This window comes from Gracilinanus agilis, chromosome 4, assembly GCF_016433145.1.
Source record: "Gracilinanus agilis isolate LMUSP501 chromosome 4, AgileGrace, whole genome shotgun sequence".
Lineage (NCBI taxonomy): Eukaryota > Metazoa > Chordata > Mammalia > Didelphimorphia > Didelphidae > Gracilinanus > Gracilinanus agilis.
The window spans coordinates 308,285,463-308,307,366 of NC_058133.1; the positions used below are offsets into that span (position 1 = coordinate 308,285,463).

Consider the following 21,904-nt stretch of genomic DNA (forward strand, 5'->3'; position numbering starts at 1 on the left):
CCTTTTGGAAAATAGCCAGTGGCAAAGTAAGGAAATCCACTGTTACCACTGTTATTTGATATAATTCTAAAGGACTTACATAAAACATCAAAACTCCTTTTAAGGGAACTAAGGGAAAATTCAAGTGTTAGTATCATTCTGTTAATGGTTTGGTTGTACCAATATCATAAAAAGGATACTTCTTAAATCAAATGAGTTTCATGCTACATCAAAGTACCAAGTACTTATTTTACAGTACCAAAAAAAAAATCAAACTAGAGTATCAAAAAACAGTTATAAAAATAGATATAATATTGCCAGATCTTAAACTATATATATGTATATATATAATATATATATAAATATATATTGCCAGATCTTAAACTATATATATGGCAATATATATATATATATATATACACACACACACACACGTTAAATATATATTTATATATATACATGTAATATATATATATATATTTAAACCCTTACCTTCCACCTTGGAGCCACTATATATTGGCTCAAAGCAGAAGAGTGATAAGGGCTAGGCAATGGGGGTTAAGTAACTTGCACAGGGTCACACAGCTGGGAAGTGTCTGAGGCCAGATTTGAATCTAGGACCTCCCATCTCTAGGCCTGGCTCTCAGTCCACTGAGCTACACTGCTGCCCCCTTAAACTATATTTTAATGTGGTACTGATTCAAAATATAAAAATTTACTAGTGAAAAAGATTGGGTAAGCAAGGCCTATAATAAAACAAAAATAGCGCAATGCTGTTTGATAAATCAAAGTACACAAAACTACTGCAAAAAGAACTTTCTATGCATGTCCTTTGATCCAACAACACCACTATTGGGTTTGTATCCTAAAGAGATAAAAAAAAATGGGAAAGGTTCTGTTTATATAAAAATACTTATAGCTGGGTTTTTTGGGATGTCAAAAAATTGGAAAATGAGGGGATGTCCCTTGACTAGGGAATGACTGAACAAATTGTAATATATGATGATGATGGAATACTATTGTGCTATACGAATGATGAACTGTTTGATTTCTATAAAAACTGGAAAGACCTCCATGAACTGATGGCGAGTGAAATAAGCAGAACCAGGAGAACATTATACACGGTAACTTGTGGGAGGATCAAATGTAATTGACTTTGCTATCAAAAGCAATGCAATGACAACTCTAAGGGACTTATGAGAAAGAATGTTTGGGAGTAGAAATCCAGAAGAAAACATATGATTTATCACTTGTTTGTACAAGTATATGATTTGAGGTTTTGGTTTCAAAAGATTACTCTTATAAAAATGAATAATAGGGAAATAGGATTTAAGTGATAATATATGTATAACCCATTGAAATTGCTTGTCAACTCCAGGATGGGGGAAGGGAAAAGGGGAAGGAGACAAGAATCATGTAACCATGGGAAAAATTGAAAAAAGAAAAGAAAAAATAACTTTCTATTCATCAAAAATATAAAAAAAAAACTGAAAAGCAGTATAGCAGAAATCAGATTGAGATCAACCTCTTATACTATATGCTAACAATAACCTCTAAACCTCAGACATGCTACCTAAATGAAAAAGGTTATATTACTCTTCTAAAGAAAAGGTGGGGAAAAAAGGAAAAAGGGAATAGAAAGAGCTATCCTATACAAATGTCTAAAAGAAAACTCTTAACCAAATTAGAAATAATATTGTTTGCCATATAATATAAAGGCAACAATTCTGAGTATATAAAATTGAATTTAAAAAAACTCTTACCCAAATCAATTCAATACATTTAGAATAACAAAAGCAGTTTGGAATTGTTAAATAAAAATCTTTCCAGAAAATATCTGTGATAAAGAGCTAATATTGATATGTAAAATATTCAGGAAAATGATATAATTATTTAAGACCAAAAGCCATTCTTCAATAACTAAATGAACAATGAAAATTATAATGAAGTAATTTAGGGAATAGAATAGAAATTTATGATGAGCAAGAAGGAATGGGAGCTTGGCTGTCAACTTTGAACATTCTGTATTAGAATGCAGCTGGGGGAGGAGTGAAATTGTCAGTGCTGGTGTGAGAGGGGTTTGGAACAGAAGTCCAGCCAGCACTGACTCTACAAGCTTGGGATCTTTGGGACTGGAGAAGCCTGAAGACAACATCTCGCAAGGCAACTCTTGGTAGTGGATTGTGTCTGTCTCTGGTGGACAGTTCACAGGCATTTTTCCCTACCTGGTATCTCTTGGATTATTGGATGTGCAAAGAGTTGGTTCCTGTTATCCTGAAGCCATCAAAGAAGCAACTTGGACCAGTTGTGAGAATCCCAATACCCAACTCTCCCTCTAGTCTTCAGTAAAGGCTGTCAGCCTGACTGAAGTTGGGTTAACAGAGAAACTCTCTCTTAGGACTCCAATTCTTGTCAGTTAGCTAATCCTAGTTATAGAAATACCTCTCCAACTCTCCTTACCCTTTTTATACATGAAACTTTTGTTTTCCTTCCTGTTTGTTTCCTCTAACCTCAAAGAACCCATAGTATGTGAGTAGTTAATCTTTGTGTTATTCCCTGGTTTGTGACCAAGGCCAGTAATTCCAAATGTCATTCCTTTAGTGAAAGGGTTATCAGATTTACTCAGTTTCTGATACCCTATCCTTCCTAGTGAGTTTAATCTGTGAGTGGCAGTTGCCCAAAACACCTACTGGTTTCTCATAGATTAACATATTTATATATTCTTTTAAAAGTTGGCTACCCCAGATGGTGGGTTAAGAGGAGAAAAGGAAGTTACCTCTGGGGCACTCAGACAGCACTGGGAGTGCTGGAGCTCTGAACATTTTAACCCAATCAGTAAAGACTACTATACTACCGGGCTCATTGAGAAACACTTGAAAGGCTCACACAAGGTTCCTGGACATTTAAAACTTTTCCCTGAAGGGTTTTAACTTGTTTTCAGTGCTTTTACTTGCTGTTTGGTGGTTTTCTTTCCTTTTTTTGTTTTTGTTTTGTGATTGTTATTGTTAAAATCTTATTGTAAACCCAGAGTATAAGCAAATCCACTGTGGCTTATTACTATTATAATAATACTATTAGTGTAACTCCATTAGTAGTAACAACTATTATGGAGGAAATTGTGGATCTGTGTGTTTATTATATATGGAGGATGTTTTATTTTATTCCTTACCTGGTGTTTTGTGGTATACTGAAATATGTTAAGTTGTTGTTGGATTTTAAAGCAATAAGACCGGTATGGGAAATAACTTTACTGGAATGAGATGGTTACTGAAGTGTATGTTGTATACTGTTAAGGTAATAATTAATTGGTGGTGTAAGGAATTGGAAATTAAGTGGATGATGAGGTTGTTACAGATAAAAATTGACAATATGGAGATGTATATAAAACAAAATAGATTTCCAGACACTGGTTATGGTTGTGCACAGCATTCAAGTGACACAAAGATAGGTACTGATATTAAGGTTTCTGAGGACACTAGGGCAGAGAAAGAACTAAAAGCCCAGAGTACCAGTGATACCCAATTAATCTTAGTCCACTCGAGATCTTCCGATAGTATGAGATGATGGCATTTTCCACATAAAACAGCATACCCATTTCAGAGCTGAGGATGTTGAGGCTATCAAGCTGGTTTGTGACAGAGACCAGTAATTCCAACTGTCATTCCTTTAGTGAAGGGTTATCAGATTTACTCAGCCTCTGATACCCTATCCTTCCTTGTGAGTTTAATCTGTGAGTGCCAGTAGTCCAAAACACCTACTGGTTTCTCATAGATGAACTTATATATTCTTTAAAAAAAATAAAAGATATTTTACAAAAGAAGGAAAATAAACTATTAACAACCATATGAAACAATGATCCAAATCATTAATTAACAGGAAAAATATTAAAACAACTTGAGGTATCACCTCGCACAAATCAGGTCAACAAAAATGACAAAAAAGATAAAAATGGCAAGGGCATACAATAATGGCACTGGTGGTAGAGATGTAAATTGGTCTAAATTTTCTGAAAAACAATTTAGAATTGTTCTGGACAAGTAAATACATTGCACATATTCTTTCACACAGTAACATTATTATCAGGTATACACTTCAAGAAAGTCAAAGAGAATGAAAGATCCACATACACTACACCACAGATCTTTTGCAAGATTACTGGGAAACAACAGCAATACTAAAAACAAACAAACAAATAAATAAATAAGACTTTTTTTATCCCCTCAATAGATATTTAAGAAATTCAGAGTCCATATGACCTAGTAGATAGGACAGTCTTAAGAATCAGAAATACTTGAGTTCAAGTCCTGCTTGAGATAACTACTAGTCATGTGATCCTAAGCAATTCATAACCTCTCAGTACCCCTATGTAACTAAAATTTCATCAAAAACAAATAGGCAATCTGAATGGAAGTACAAAGGAAGGAGGGTGGAAAAAAGAGTTCCTTATATTAATGAAATCACAGATCAAGGCCTCTCCTCCTCTCAGCCCTACTCCACCCAAAAAAGTTTTGTTTTCTTAGATGTAAACAAATGGAAGGACTTTACTAATAATGGTTGCACTATCTCTTATTAGCCCCATCCCCAACCTTCTCCATTAAGAGAAGGAAAAGTGATATAGGAGTTGTGTCATACCAATGAAGATTTGAAATAAAGGAAGATAAATGCTGTATCTTTCTCTTCAAGACATTCAGTACCCCAAATTTAACTCCAATGGCTTAAAGCAAAAAGAAGTAAGTATTAGAAATATAATCCATTTCTACATGAAAAAACTAGACAAGAAAACCTACTAGAATTAATTGTAAACTTGAGAACACCCATGACCTAGTCTAGAAGGAAATACCTCTCTTAGTAAAGAGATTCCCCTAGAATTTATTTCTAGAGATGATGGAGAGAAAGAGGAAGATAACTAAAAATGCCATGCTATATGTATGACTTAGTAAGAGATCAAATGAGCTCTGGCTCCATAGATATCATGAGTATAGTAATTAAGTATGTAAAGCTTTCTGGGATAGATGAGAACCATCACTTGGATTGTGCCAATCTTCTATAGAGTGGAATTTAAGGGCCTTTTAGACACTAGCTGTCTAAGTTTAAATGTCATAGATAAAGGGCCAATCCCCACTCTGGTTATAGTGAGAAATTAAAGAAATCCTATGAACCCAGAAAAAAATAATTATAGGAATTAAATGTGCAGTCATAACAGTAATTACAATGTTGATCTTCATCTATGACCCATGGGCTTTCTATTTTGAATATTCTCAATTCTTTTGCTGGAAAAGTATTTGCCAGCAAACAGAAACAAAATCTATTTTGCTCTTGGTCTCTTTGGGGACCATATTCAGATGAAGCTATGTATATCATGTAGTGTGTACACTACAACGATGAGTTGGAAAAAAGAGGAATGAGATCACTCTGGTTTTCTAGTCACTCATGGTGATGAGGGCATGCGCTCCTCCTACTTTAGTCTGAATTCTGAGTGACGTGATATTTACTAGTGATGTGACTTTGATACCAGTGGTCATGGATGATTCAATTTCATCAAAATAATTAGATTTATTTTGGGTGCCTGGCTCCTTGCTTTCAAATCAGTGCCAAAATAGATGTTCTGCTATGCCCAGTAGTTATGTACTCTTTCTTCTGTCTTCTTTCTGTTAGCCCCTCCTAAAGCTAAAGCTTTTAGGTAAGCATATAATGAAATAATGACATAGCAAATCATAATGAGATCTTCTAGCTAAAAGTTATTTTAATTACCGATCCTTTCTCCATTCACATGGATAATTTTCCTAAAACATACATCTGACCATGTCCCATTGTCCACCCAAATGGCTCACAATGACTCTGTCCAGATTGCACACACACATAGGTACTAAAGGAACCATTTTTGGCAATAAATAACAGTATTAGCAACAAAATATTACAAAAATGTGCTAGATTAAAAGGTGCTTCTCAAATGATGTTTTCTTCCTGAAAGAGTAATTTTTGAGATTCTATATAAAACTAAAGTATTGTGTAAAATATGGGAAAAGTGAGTAAAATTATTTTATTTAAATTCCATTTACCTTCAAAGGACGTAGGGCACCACAGAATTTTGTCCAACAACTCTTTTCAATGAATTCTAGGTGTCTGTCTCTTCTTTTAAGTGTACGCAACCTTTCTTCAAAATGTTTTAAGGCCCGTCTGTCCTTTCCTGGCAGAGGTCGACCATCTTTGTTCTGTAAATAAAAGTAGAATAAACGAAATGCAGAATTCAATAATGAATCAACAAGATACTTGTTATTTTTAGCAAATCTGAAAGTTAAGATGAATGATTCACAATTATACTATATGTATGTGTGTTTGAGTAACTTTCAAAATAAAACAATATGGGAACATTTTTATCACATATACACTCAAAGAATGGAATTGTAAGGAGTTTTAAAAGTCATCAAATCATCAGTCCTCTCATTTTAGAAGAGAATGAGGAGGGTCAAGATTGTAAAGTGATTTAGTCAAGGTCATATAACTAGGTAAAAGAAAAGAAGAGTATAAACTAGAACTTTGGTCTCTTGACTTCAGTAATCTTTCTATTATACAACTAATAGCTAGAAAAGTTAATTCTAATTTTAATAAAATATTGCCTAACCTTTGATTTAATCCTTTGAATGTGCTGTTCCACTTCTTCAATATCTTCAGTGTTCTCTAAGCGTTCATAAGCAGCACTTCTAGTACCTTTTATTAGATTCAGGGGTAATGCTGACATACCGTAGGCCTAAAACAAAAAGATAAAGAGAACTTATGAGTATCTTTGCAAACTAAATTTCATATTTCACAAGTCTAAAAGTATGCTTTATGCTTTTAACCTTCACTAGAAGTAAGGAAGATAAACTGTTTAAGAAAACTAAAAAGTTATAAGTTCATATTAAATTTCTGAGATTTTAAATGGTAATATCTTATCAACTTAGGCTAACTAGTGGTAAAACAAGTATGAATAAGTAAAAATGACAAATTTCTTAAAATAATTTTGTTACTTTAAAGCCAAATTCAGGTACTTTGAAATTTTTTTTAAAGATTTTCTTATGATAATAATTATTCATTTAAATAGTACTTGAATAATTGAAAAATATTTTCCTAAAAGTGCAATATGGATAATATAATTACTATCCTCATTTTAGAGAAGTAGAAATTAAGAATGAAAGTCTAAGTAATTTGTCCATGTTCATATAACAAGTAAATATCTAAGATGGTACTCAAACTCATATTATCTAACTCCATGTTCTACAATGCTATATTGTTTCTGGAATATATAGAAAAAAGCTTCAGGAATTACCTAATACAACAAGATAAGCAATGAAGAAAATGAAGCATAGAGAGATGAAATACCTTACTCAATATCACACAAGTGATTCATAGAATACATATTCCTCGAGTCAATTTAATTAATCATGATTACGTGTGAAGCTCAGTGCTGAACTCAAGGAATATAATGAAAGGCAAAAAGAAAATCTAGTCTCTGTCTTCAAAGAACTTACATTTTAATAAAGGAGCAAACATGTAAAGAACTAGGTACATACAAGATATTTACAGAGTAGATGATATGTACTTGGAGGGGACAGAAATTGCAGTTGGGGGACTGGGGAAGGCTTCCTGGAATAGATGAGATTTGAATAGAGTCTAAAGGAAGTCAGAGGGCAGAAATGTGTGGGTATGGGCAACAATACAAAATCACAGAGACTGGAGAGAGAATTTCATATGTGAGAAACTGCAAGTAGTCCCTTGCTGCTGGGTCAGAATATATTGAAGAGAGTAAGATGTAAGAACACTAGAAAAGTAGGGAAGGGTAGGTTAAAAAGATTACAAAAGGGTCAAACAAAGGAGTTTTTATTTAATCCTAAAGGGAACAGAGCAATGCTGGAGCCATTTGAGCAGATGGGATTATCATAGTCAGATGCATGCTTTAGGAAAATTACCCTGACATGTCAGTGTTGAAAGAATTAGAAGGTAGAAAGGCTTGTGGGAGTAAAACTAGTTAGAAGATTTTTGTAATAGTCTAAGCAAGAGAAGATGAGACTCTATTAGAGTTGTGTTTTTGTTTTTTTTGTTTTTTTAGTATAGAGAATGTCCCCTTCTCTATACTAAAAAAAAAATTTGTGAAGGAAGGATATATAAGATTTGGCAAAGAACTGGATATGTGCAGTGAGCAAAAGGAACTGAAGATAACACCAAGGTTTTAAGTATGGGTGAGGGGAAAATAGTGGTGTCCCTGACAATAGGAGGAAATTTGGGAAAGGAAGAAATTTGAGGAGAGTAAAAGGTAATGAGTTGTGGTTTTGGACATACTGAGTTCGAGACACCGGGAACTTTAGTTTAAGTTGCCCAAAAAAGCAACTGGTGATATGATGAATCTCAGCAGAGAGACTAGGTATACATATGTGTGTTTATGTATAAGCATGTGTGTATGCATGCACATATAGATTTATATATACATATGTATTTATCTATTTGTAGCTTTCTATATAAAAATGTACATAAATACATACATATTTATCTATTTGTATCTTTCTATATACATATACATAGATACATATCTATCTATCTCTCTAGTCTCACAACTGATTTAAAGAGACATAGACATATACTGACAAGTTAAAGAGATAAATATACCTCAATCTCTATAGATACATAACATATATATGTACACACATCTATTTATATATACACATATGTATAAATCAAGTGTATAAAAATGATAACTAAAGCTATAGGAGCTGGCAAGATCACCAATGGAGATAAAATAGAAAAGAGGACCAAGAAGATGCAATTAGCGAGGGAGACAAAGATAAAGAACCAAGGAGAAGTTAGGCCCGGAACATCAATATAGACTCTATTATTCCAGTCATTAGTATAACTGAGCCATTTTGGTCACAGACTAATTATCACTGTGGTTGGGTATACCTATCACTCCCTGTTCAACAAAAACTTCTGGGAAAACTAAAAGCAGTCTGACAGATACTAGGTATCAATCAACATCTCAGCACCTCTCAAATTAAGCTTCAATTGAATGCATGACTTATACATAAAGAGTGACATGATAAATTAGAGGAACAAGGAAGAAATTGCCTTTCAGATCTATGAAAGGAGTAAATTGCTCATAATAAAAAATAGCATAGGGAGTATCACTGAAGATTTAAAAGTTTTTGCACAAACAAAACTAATTTATCTAAAATTAGAGGAGAAGCAAATGACGGAAAATATCTGCAACGAGTTTCTCCAATAAAGGTCTCATTTCCAAGATTTTTATGAAACTGATTCAAATTTATAAGAATAAGAACTATTTCCCAAAGGATAAAAGGTCAAAGGAAATGGATAAGCAGTTTTCAGAAAGAGCAATTAAAGTTATCAGTAGCAATACTAAAAATGTTTTAAATCACTAATAAATAAAAGTAAATCAAAGTAACTCTATAGTTCCACTTCATACCCATCAGATTAGAAAAGTTGAACAAAAGGAAAATTACTGTTAGAAGTCCTAGGGAGGGAAGGCATATTAATATACTTTTGGTAGAGCTCTGACTTGGTCCAGTCATTTTAGAAAACAATTTGGAACTATGTACAAAAAGTTAACTCTACCTATCCTTTGACTCTACAATACTATTACTAAGTTTATATCCCGCCCCTCAAAAAAGATAAAAGGAAAAGACTTATTTGTATTCCAAAATATTTAGAGCAGTCCTTCTGTGATAGCAAAGAATAGGAGCTTCCCAATAACTAAGAAATGGCTGAATACATTATGGTGTGTGAATGTAATGAAATATATAGTTTCAGAGATAACTAGTTAGACTTGTATGAACTGATGAAGTGAGCAGAATTAGGAAAAATTTATGCAATAAAAACATTGTAAAGACAAACAACTTTGAAAGATATTAAAAACATTGTGATCAACACAATGACCTATCATGATTCTAGAGAACTACCTATCAACTATTCTATCTTCACCTCCTGAAAGAAGGGGATGGATTCAACATGCAGAAAGAGACATTTATTTGGTAGATATGGCCCATGAAGTAATTTATTTTGCCTAACTATGCATATTTGTTATAAAGGTTTTGTTTTTCTTTTCTTTTTTCCCTAAAGGAAAAGAGGAAAAGTAGAAAAAAAAAGAAAACAGATTTCTGTTCATTGGAAAAAAAAGTATACCTATTTATTTAAGAGAAATTCTGTGAAAGGTGAAAGCACTGAATATTGTGCTTTCTGAAGTACTTTCATCATTTTATACATTATTTTTAAAACTGTAACTATAAAATTAGCAGCTAAATATATTGGCTTCTTTCCTATTATTCAATATTTTAATATTTTAGAAAATGCTAGTAAGAATTGGCTTAAATATGAAAAATCATAACCTTATGACTACATGTAAGCAATAATAGCAAATGATTCATTTATAATATTCATTCTTAATTATAGATTTCTTTAATATTTTTTAACATTAGTTTGATATTATCAACATCACAAAGTCTTTATTCTAAAACATGTGTGAGGAAGGTCTCAAAATACAACTTGGGCAAAATTTAACTAGAATTCATATAGGAAATAAAGCAAAAATTTAAGAAAAAGAGAAGTAAGATAGCACTTTGTTATGATGGTTCTAGAGACTGAGTTAATTGGGAGTGTTTAATCCTAATGGGACACCAAGATATGGTAGTGAACCCAAAAGGTCAAACCCCAATGCAGCTGATGTTAAGGAGAATGTGTAGAATCTGCTTACTCCAATCCCCAGATGGATAACAGTATCCCAGGGCTAACAGCCAAAGTTAGGAATCAGCTGATGGTATAACTCAGCTAACCCTTGTCCAACTGAAGCCCTTACTTAATTCACTATAGATCTGATTGCTTGATCTATAAAGATTAATTAATTAGTTTGATTTGTCTGACTGTGGATTTATTCTTGAGAAGTTAATTAAGTGACTATCAAAATAAACCCCTTTCTTAAGTTGACACAGGACACAGTCAACTGAAGCCCACTAAATCTTGAGACTCTCAGGTAACTAACTTCTTTAAGATAATTTAATAATTGATGAGATTAGGGAAAGGGAACTGGGTAATTGATGGAAAGTGGGATTGGGAATCCTAAATAGATCTAAATGAATAATTTGATGATGACTTTTCACTTGAATCTCGTTGATCAAGGATCGTGGTTGGCTGAGAGCCCAGCTGAGGCCTGACAGGCCTCAGCCCAGAGTCAAGCCCTGCTGAATGATAGTTGTTTTGCAGATCTTCTTGGTGTTTATAAATCAGGAAACAGAGATTGATGGAACACAGTTGTATCAGTATGAAAGCTGAAGCTGGTTGCTGAATAAAAGAGTATAGACTATTGCCTAAACCCTATCTACCTCATCCAAATATCTCTAATTGAGACCAAGATGAGTTCAGATCTCTCCTTTTATAACCAAGCCTAACTGCTTTTGGCTCATGCCCGGCTCATGCCCAGCTCAGTCCATTCTGCATTCTAAGCAGGTAACTATCCATCATCTTTGACTCAACATGGCTGCCAAATATTTTCTTACAACTTATGGAAAAAGTTAGAAAAGAAATGAGAGCTGTTGAAGAAATCATTAAGCAACTCAAAGCCTGCCACAAGAGGCTAAAAACTTTATTCAAACAATAAATACCCTGAAAATTATAATAACCTAAATGGAAGCTAATGATTCCATGAGACAATAAGAAATAGTAAATCAAAGACAAAAGATAAAAAAAGAAAAAGAAAAAGAAAATGACATAGCAAAAGCAACTAACCTGGAAAACAGATTGAGGAGAGGTGATTTTAAAATCACAGGACTTCCTAAAAACCATTACCAAAAAAAAAAAAAAAATAGCCTAAACATCTTATTTTAAGAAATCTTTTAATAATATTGCTTAACTATCTTAGCAACAAGGGTCTGAAAAAAATCCCAAAATGAAAACTCAGAATATTATAGCATGTCAAGAATTTCCAGATCAAAGGAAAAAATAATGCAAGCAGCCAGAAAGAAAGAATTCTGGTACCAAGGAGCTACAGTCAATATTACTAGTGACTTAAAAGTTCCAACTATAAAAGATACTCCAGGAGGCAAAGGCTTATAGCTAAGAATATCTTACCTAGAAAAAATGAGTATAAATGTTCTAGAGGAAAAAAAATGGACCTTTAATGAAACAGAGGACTTTCAGCATTCTTGATGAAAAGATCAAAACAACATAGAAATTATGAAGAACAAATACAGGAGTCAAGAGAAACATAAATTGTTTATATTCTAACACAGAGATTTTATATATGTATCCCCTCAAAACCCCATTATCACCCTTCTCTTATTATCAGGAGTCAGAGAGGAATCTAAGTAGACAGAAGCCCTGGGAGTAGTTCTGTTATGTGTTGATATTCTTAAAGAAGAATGGAAAGAGAGAAGAAAAGGAAAACACTGGGGAGGAAGAGAAAGAACGGGAGAAATTATCTCCCCTAAATGAAATAAGTATTAGATCAGGGGTCGGCAACCTTTTTGGCCGTGAGAGCCATAAACGCCACATTTTTTAAAATGTAATTTCATGAGAGCCATACAGTGCTCACAGTGCACGCTCCTGTAACTGCGCCTGAAAAAAAAATTGACTTTATGGCTCCTGCAGAAAGAGCCATATTTGGCCCTCAAAAGAGCCAGATATGGCTTGAGAGCCATATGTTGCCGACCCCTGTATTGGACTATAAAAAGGAGGAGAAAAGGATGAAAGGAGCAACTGACTCATATTTTACTTTCAACTGAACTGGTCAAAGGAAGAAAGAACACACACATGCAGATTTGTATGTAGAAAAAACATTTCCTTCAAAAGAAAAACAGAAGTGTAAGGAAGGAAAGAAGATGGGAGAACAAGAGGGAAAGTAAATTGAGGGAGTGATTAGTCCTAAGCAAAACAAATTGTAAGGACTTAAAAAAATAACTTATCCCCTTTCTTTCTGGCAAAGTGATGGGACCCAACTGGAAAATAGCTGATCGAGTTATGACATATAAACATGATATAAATATTATGGAATATTATTGTGCAATAAGAAATAATGAAGAGGATAGTCTCAGAGAAATCTGGGAATACTAATATAAATGGATGCTAAGTGAAGTGAGTAGAGCTAGAAGTACAATTTGTACAATGACTATAATATTAAGAAGACAAACAATTCTGAAAGATTTGGGAACTCTGAACAACATAATGATCAACCACAATTCCAGAGGACTCGATAAAATATACTGTCTATTCTTCTGATAGAGAGATAAAGGATTCAGAGTATAAAAAGATCATGACCAGAGGTTGGGGGAAAGAGAGACAGGTTTGGAATGCAGTGGAGCAGCAGGAGAGAGGGCAGATTTTGCTGACTGAAAAAAAGTTCATTTTTTAAAATGTAAAGATATGGGATGGCTACAATATAGATTGTACAAAGGAGAGTAATGTGTAATAAGCTTGGAAAGCTAGAATGAAGCCAAGTTATAAGTGACTTTGCATGCCAAATAGCATTTGTATTATATCCTGAGAGAAACTAGCTACTTTAAAGCAGAGGAATGACATGGTTAGATATGAACTTCAAAAATATTTATTTGGAGGACAGGTTTGAAATGGGAGAGATAACATGCAAGGAGACTGATTAAGAAGCTATTCAAAGAATCTAGATGAGATCTTGAACTAGGTTGGCTGTGTGCATAAAGAGAATACAAGACATACTGTAGAGGCAGAATTGATAGATCTTGACAAATGGTTTGATATAAGAGGTAAGAAATAAGAAAATGAAATGTCAAAGATGACTTCCTAAGAGATGCAAAATTAAGCCATAAGCATGTATATCACAAGGATTATATACTATGATCAGGTGGGTTGTATAGCAGGAATGAATGAGTGGTTCAATATTAGGAAAACAATCAGTACAATTGACCATATCAATATCAAAACCAACAGAAACAACATGATTAGGTAGATAACAGAAAAAGCTTTTAACAAAATACAATACCCATTCCTTATAAAAACATTAGAAAACACTGGAATAAATGGATCTTTCTTTAAATGATAAATGACATTTATCTAAAGTCATTAGCAAGAGTTATCTATAATGAGAATAAACTAAAACCCTCCTCAATTAGATCAGGTATGAAGCAAAGACATCTATTATCACCACTACAATTTAATATTGTACAAAATATGCGAGCTATTGCATTAAGGGCTGAAAAAGAAACTGAAAGAATTAGAATAGACAATGAAAAAACTAAGTTATCACTCTTTGGAGATGATACAGTAGTATAACTCATTTCATATATGGAGAATGGAATCAAATTTATAATAACATGAAGCATTCCCCAATTCAAAAATGGTCCAAGGACATGAATAGGCAGTTCTCAGAGGGAGAAATTGAAATTATCTATAGACATATGAGGAAATACTTCAAATTACTACTGATTAAACAAATGCAAAATTAAACAACTCTGAGGTACACCTCCCACCTATATGATTGGCTAACATACCATGAAGGAAAATGATAAATATTAGAAAGGATGTTGGAAAACTGGGGCCCTAATACGCTTGGTGAAACTGTGAAGTGATAAAAGCATTCTGGAGAGCAGTACGGAACCATGCCCAAAGGGACATAAAACCTGACCCAGAATTGCCACAACTGGGTCTGTATCTCAAAGAGAACAGAAATAAAGGAAAAGGACCTACTACCAAAATATTTTTAGCAGATCTTTTTGCAGAGGCAAAAAACTGGAAAATGAGATGCCCATCACAGAGGGAATGGATGATGAACAAGTTATGAAATATTGTTGTAATATGTTGTAATGTACCACAAGAAATGATAAACAGGATGAAATCAGAAAAACTTGGAAAGATTTAAATCAACTGATTAACTGCAAAGTTAAATGAGGAGGACCAGGAGAACAAAGTATATGGTGACAGAAATATTACAAGATGATCAATTGTGAAAGACTAAGTTATTAGCAACAGAGCAAGGTCCCAAGATATTCACAAGGGAACCATGATGAAAAATGCTATTCACATTAAAAGAAAAACTGCTGGAGTATAACTGTAGATCAAAGTAGGCCATCTTCCACTTTATTTTTTTCATGAGTTTTATAATCATATGTATGACACAGGCAATATGGAATTATGTGCTGTATGAAAGCACTGGTATAACTTAGACTATTTACTGTCTTGGGAAGGGAAGGGAAGGACTCCTGGGAGAAAATCTGAATCCTAAAATATCAGAAAACAATTGTCAAAAATTGTTTTTATGTGTAACTGAAAAAAATGGAATTTTAAAAAATAATAAAGAATGATGATACCTTTGCAAAAAAATATGAAAATTGGGAGGAGCAGATAATTTTGAACATCTTGAGCCTGGGAAGCCAGCACACAGGAGATGGGATATAGATTAGTATCTTGTAAAAGTAACAAATAAGGATCTAACAGTTAGTAGAAATGTACTGAGACACAAAGAAAAAAGAAAACACAAAGGCAGATGGGCTAGGAGTCTAAGCAACAGACTAAATATCTGAAGGGAAAAGGATTACCTAAAGAAGAGAAGAAGATAAATCACTAAATGCTGTTAGACATTGGTCAAGCTTTAAATTACTATTACACAATAGCTTGCTGAACCTTTATCACAAGGCCTAATTTTTGCTGAGAATATATAATATTAATTAAAAAAGGGAGAAGTTAGCAACTATTCAGAATTAACATTTATTTGTCATGTTCTTAAAAATACAGTGATACCTTGACACACAAGTTTAATTAGTTCCATGGCCAAGCTCGTTACTCAGTTTGGTAATGTGTCAAATCTAATTTCATCATTTAAATTAATGGAAATGCAAATAATCTGTTCTGGCCCCCAAAAACCACACGAATTTTTTGTTTTATATGCTTTTAAATATGAAAATGTACTTTGTAAATAACAAATATATTTATAGATAAAAAGACAGAATATAAAGAAATAAACTTGTTTATGAAATATTATTTACCTTCAAGGTCAGGCAAAGAAAGTTTTCATTTCATGTGTTGTTGCTAAACATAAATTACTCTCTATACACATAATACTACATTTAAATGCAAAATTGACCCTATACATTTATGTAACTTTATTGCTAAACTTAATTGCTATTTTTAAACTTTAATTATCATCATTTTCTTCATTGAATTTTGGCTGTTATGCCACACTTTCCTCGTTTTCACCTAGAGGCCTTTTCAACAAAAATCTTTCCATGTTGTTTGTTTCTTTCTCCTTTTCAGAACATTTAGATAATGTGTGAAACAAGTGTTGTCATATAGTTCCCATGCACAACCTGTTGCAACTTTTCCTGGGTGTGTCTTTTCAATAAACTGTTTAATTTTTCCCCAAATCCTCAACATTTCCTTAAACTTGCTTGTACTGATTACCTCATCCACCTCGGGCTCTTCCACACTAATTTCCTGCAAGACCTCTGTATGTTGCTGCTGCTGTGATACCTTCAATTCCTCTGTCATCAGGACACATGGTTAAAAGTTTAAGAAATTTGCCAAAAAAACTAATAATAAAGACAAAAATAAGGAAGAAAGCAAAAGAAATTCAATATAGTTGCTCGCACAGCCAGACAAAAACTGAATTAAACAAGACAGCCTCATGTAACTTGTGAAGCCAAATGTTTAGGAGGCTATCTAGTGGAGGGTGGTGGAAGCTCATGATTCAAATATCTGCTCGTGACTTAAAGCAAAAAATCCCAATCATGACTGCTCATATCTCAGATTGTTTGTGACTTAAGATGCTCGTGTATCAAGGTACCACTGTAGTCCAGAAAAGGGTTTAATACTCCATGACCCCATGCCATACAATACCCCAAGCCACTGCAGTATCTGATTACTCAAAATAAAAAAGTTAAAATCAAATCAAAATCTTATCTATTTCCTATTAATTGTTCCTTTTCTGATGTGGAAAGGAATTGTCAATAATTTTCTTATGAAAACCTTTCATATATTTGAAGAAAGTAATTAAATAACCATTTCTTTAAGACTAAACTAAAATCCTTTCATTTTTCCTTATTTTCTAATCCTTTTCAGGATTTCAGTCACACTTCTCTGTACCATCTAATTATAATAGTTTTTATGGAAATATGAAAATGACATAAAAAAAGATGTGTTACTATCAACTTGGAGTTCTTGTACATCAAGAATCACTGGGCCTTTTCACCTAATTTGTAACTGAAATCTCCTATGTGTATTGTCTTCTCAAATTAAAATGTGTGCTCTTTGAGAGCAGGGATTGTCTTGCTTTTCTATTTGCATTTCCAGCATCTAACACAGTGCTTTATACATATATACTAATGAATGTTTTTATATTGATTATTTTATATCCTTTTAAACTAATTATTAACACAAACTAGATATTCTAATAAGAGTAACACAAATAATGTAAAAAGATTTCATTTTATCACCTTTGTCAGACTTTTAAAAAATTTAGTTGATGTTCAAATGTTGTCCAATAATAACATTCCTATCCTCAGGTCTTTTACTAAAAACTAGTCAATCCCCATTCTTAAAAAGTATGTTTTGAAAATAAAAGGATAGAAAAATGAAGAAAGGGAAAAAAAGTATGTTTTGTATTTTGATATCTAAATAGCCTTTTAAATTTTTTAACTTAATCCTATTTCAAAAGGATCAGTTTTTATATTTAACAGAATTATGAAGAACATGAAGCCATAGGGCAGTAATTGGGAGTTAGTAGTCTCATTGATAAATGTTAAAGTATTTACTAATCACTAATCATATTGGCTTGTTGAAAATTCACCTCAAGATCTAAGTGCTACTGATGACATACAACAATTGATACAACATTTAATAGTGAGCCAATTTCTTAATAAGTAGAAAATGAAATAAATAGTAACATAAAGGCTCATATAAAACTCTCAATACTTAAAAAAAATAAGCAAGGGTTCTTTATCCATGAATGTCAATACAAAGATCTTTAATATTTTTAGAGGGACTGGATTTAATCTTTATTACATATGAAAATAAAATGTTTTAAGAAAACAGCAAATATAATCTTGTTAAAGGATCACTGTAACAAGAGTATGGAAAATATTGTCTTAAAAACCATTCTAAGAAAGTGACAAAAGAAAAGATAATTTTCATTTAGATGACTAAATTAACATTTTTTTCCTCTGTATATAAGTTGAATTTCAGTAAATATTAAGAAATCCAAACAAAAACATCTGCCTATATATCTGATTTTTACATATTCCATAAACTCCATGGAAATTTTAGCTTTTCAAATCAACTTAAAATTTTTTTTTAAATTTAACTTTGGAAGAAAAAAACTAATAAGGTTTTTCCTTTTTAAACAGAAATATTGCCTTGTACAAAAACACACAAAACATTCATTGCTTATCACTGCCCTCTAGTGAATTCCTCCCAAAGGTAAATTACAATTGAGTTGATGAAAATGGAATCAATTTTTAATGCTTTTTTTTTTGGTTTGCACAGCAACCTCCCTAACCATATTTATCTCTTTTGTAAGAGAAATCACCAAGATACTTTAAAAATTAATTTAATATGAAGGAATATATATACATATATGTGTGCATGTGTAAAATGCTTTCATTTCTAATATCTGTATGTATACACAATATTATTATAATAGAGTTGTATTATAATAGAGTTGAACATAATTCTACCACTATTTATTAGATGCTTTCTTTGACATTCCCACTCCCTCCCCATCCCTAAAATATGTCCCCTGCCCATGAGCTATAAAAGCATGCTTTAAAAATTTTTTATTTATGATATGGTAGGGGAAGGTAATGATCAAAAAAGTGGTACATTAATAATATTTTTAAAAGGCAACACTAAGTACTATAGCATTGTTATTATATACTGATGTTCTGGAAATGTCTTCCCAAAGACAGCTATGAAGGGAAAATTTAAAAGTAAAGAGAAAGGAGCTAGAGGAAACTAGGTTATCAAAAAGCAAGCAAGTGGTCCATTATTTTAAGAAGATTGGGCTGGGGATAAGGATGCAAAAATTGTTCATTTAAGCTACAGGTACTAAAAGATAAATATGTCAGGAAAGTTATTTTTTTATAAGAATCATTGAATCTGAGCTCAAAGCCCAATACAATTTAGGGAATTTATAAATGTATTTTGTTGTTGATTGAAATATAAATTTATAATTATATAATGCTTTATAATTAAAAGTCTCTTCACATCCATTATTTCATTTGGTCACTAAAAACTAGCTGATGTAAATAATGCAAGTGTTGTGTCCATTTTAGAGATAAGATGATATAAGCTTATAGAGGTTAGTTCATGGTCACATATCTAGTAGGGGTAGAACTACATCTTAGTACTCCAAGTCTTATATTCTTTGTATTACCGCTTTCACTAGAAGACAAAAATACACCTTTTGTTGCAGGTATAAATGGAAAAATTCCTTCTTGGGTGGCTCTTTAAGGGCTCTGTTAAGTAATTCCAGATAGATGTGCATAATATCTAAAGTAAAGCATCCTATGGACAAGATGAACAGTTCATTTTACAGGTTCTATATAATCACACCTCAGATATTAGGAATAACATCATAGCAGAAATAATTTTTGTTTTAGCAGGGCAACATTTTTCCTTGTTTCCCTTTTTAAAAATATAGTGCCTTTATACTTGCAAAGTACTGCACATAATTTGTTATTTCACTTATTCCTCAAATAAACCCGGTGAGATGGATATTATTATTATACTTGTTTTACAAATGGGGAAATGTTTTATAAATGAGTCAGGCTGAGGTTAAGTGACTTGCCTAGGGTCGCATTAATTATTTGTCTTTCATTTTGAAGAAGACAAATGACATTATAATGTGACATCTTGACTCATTAGTGAATTGGCCTTAAGTGAGGCAGAGTTGCACAGTCATCAGACTCACTCTCTTCCAGAATCATCCAAGTGCAGTAGCAAGGCAAAAGACAGGATGACTGGCAACAGCTCAGTATGCAATTGATGACCTCGGTGTCTTTAATATCTGACCAAATTCTAAAAGCTCCACAGTGCCTGCTTCAGCCACCTTCAAGGCTTTTGGAACCAACTGTTCTCATCCACCTACTTCACCAGAAAATGTTCATGTTCAGGGTAGACATCCTCCTAACTCACTGAAGGGTTTGAGGCTATTGGTTACTTTCAACTGGGTTTATTATTAGCCTGTCTGCTGAGTTTTACTTGGCTATGGCCACTGTACATACTACAGTTTCATAAAGCCACTAGTGAGAGTTTGGTGAAAGATGGACATCAGTGGTTGAAGAGAAATCCTGAAGTGGGCGTGGCCAGCCCTCAACAAGAGAAGTATTAAGTCTTCCCTAAACATCCCATATACCAAGGGGTCACACAGCTAGTACGTGTTCAAAATAGGAACAGATCTGACTCCAAGTTCAGAGCCCTTAACCACTTTGCCAGCTATCTACCTTAGGCAGAAATCTTTTTTAATAAAAAGGGCAAAAGGGCCTACTTGTACAAAAAAATTTATAGCTGTTATTTTTATAGTGACAAAGAATTAGAAATTGAGGGGATGTCCATCTATTGAGGAATGGCTGAACAAGTTAAGGTAAATGTTGGTGATGGAATACTATTGTGCTATAAGAAATAACAAGCAAGATGATTTCAGAAAAAGCTGGAAAGATCTGCAGGAACTGATGCAGAGTGAATTAAGCAGAACTGGGAGAACATTGCACATAATAATAGTAATACTCAATGATTATTATCTGTGAAAACTTGGCTACTCTCAGTAAAGCAATGATCAGGGACAATCCTGAAAGACTTATGTTGGGGAATGCTATCCATCTCCAGAGAAAGAATGGCTGCAGTTGTCTTTCACATCAGTGTATTTGTGGTTTTATTTTGGGGTTTTGGTTATGGGGTCAAGAAGGCAAGATATAGATGTCTATATGTAGCAGGTAAGGATCTATTATATCAGGAGAAAGTAAAGATTAGATAGTAGGAATAATAGAGGGGACAATTTGCTGGAGAAGATTGGATAGGAGATGATCAAAGATGCATATAGAGGGATTTACCTTGCAAAGCAAAGAGCCATTTCTTCATGAAAGATAAGGGTGGCCTAAGCCTAACTTAGGGGATTCCCATATATTTTAAGATCAATTTCAGAACAAAAAAAGAAATTTATAGGCCATTTAAGTTAACAAAAGAAGATTTAGCTATGGCAAGAGGATACACCTTCCACATGGATTGTCACTGAAAACACCCTGATTTGATTTAGCTAAGTACCTTGGTTTTGGAGTTCCATCAGTAATCGACCAGGCAAGCATTAGAGAGGGCAACTACAATTCCTCAAGGTAAACTGAGGTAAGTAGGAAGTGATGTTAACAGCCTGAGTCTTTAGTCTGTGAGATACCCAAGTCTCAAGGATAATCTCAATAACTTTTAAAGAAAAAGTAATTTGCATGGGTACAGGGTTAGGATATTAGTCCAAACAAAATGGAAGAATATGTGTAAGTACTGTTAAGATGACGAGGAAAGAGGAATAAACTCTCAGCAAATGGAACAGTTTTTAAGAGTAATTATATGTTGGGGTGTGAGGCCCACTGAGGAAAGCAGCCATGCTTGCCTGAGATTGCTGGCAAAGTCCCAATCCCTCACACAAAGGCACTGCTGCTCTCGGCCAAAGGTCATCACTAAACCCTCTTAAGAGTCTTTGTAGTATCATGACCAAAAATACCAAACCTGCCTTTCCCTAAGAACAGATTAGTTATCACTCTTTCTCAACTTGTAATAGCAACCCTGTAATAAACAGTCTGTAATAGCAACCCTGGTAACGTTCATGTATGAAGCCATTTTCTTTTTTTTTTTAAACCCTTAACTTCTGTGTATTGGCTCCTAGGTGGAAGATTGGTAAGGGTGGGCAATGGGGGTCAAGTGACTTGCCCAGGGTCAC

General features: G+C 33.3%; 1 protein-coding gene across 1 annotated transcript in view; it reads right to left on the minus strand.

Moving 5' to 3' along the window:
• The window catches only part of LMBRD1 (LMBR1 domain containing 1), a 210,764-nt gene that overhangs the window by 79,725 nt on the left and 109,135 nt on the right, over positions 1 to 21,904 (minus strand). Inside the window, exons 8-9 of the mRNA XM_044676019.1 lie at positions 6,602 to 6,727; positions 6,039 to 6,191 (exon numbers count right to left, since the gene is read on the minus strand). Coding sequence (XP_044531954.1) covers positions 6,039 to 6,191; positions 6,602 to 6,727 — 279 coding nt within the window. The remainder of the gene's footprint in view (positions 1 to 6,038; positions 6,192 to 6,601; positions 6,728 to 21,904) is intronic.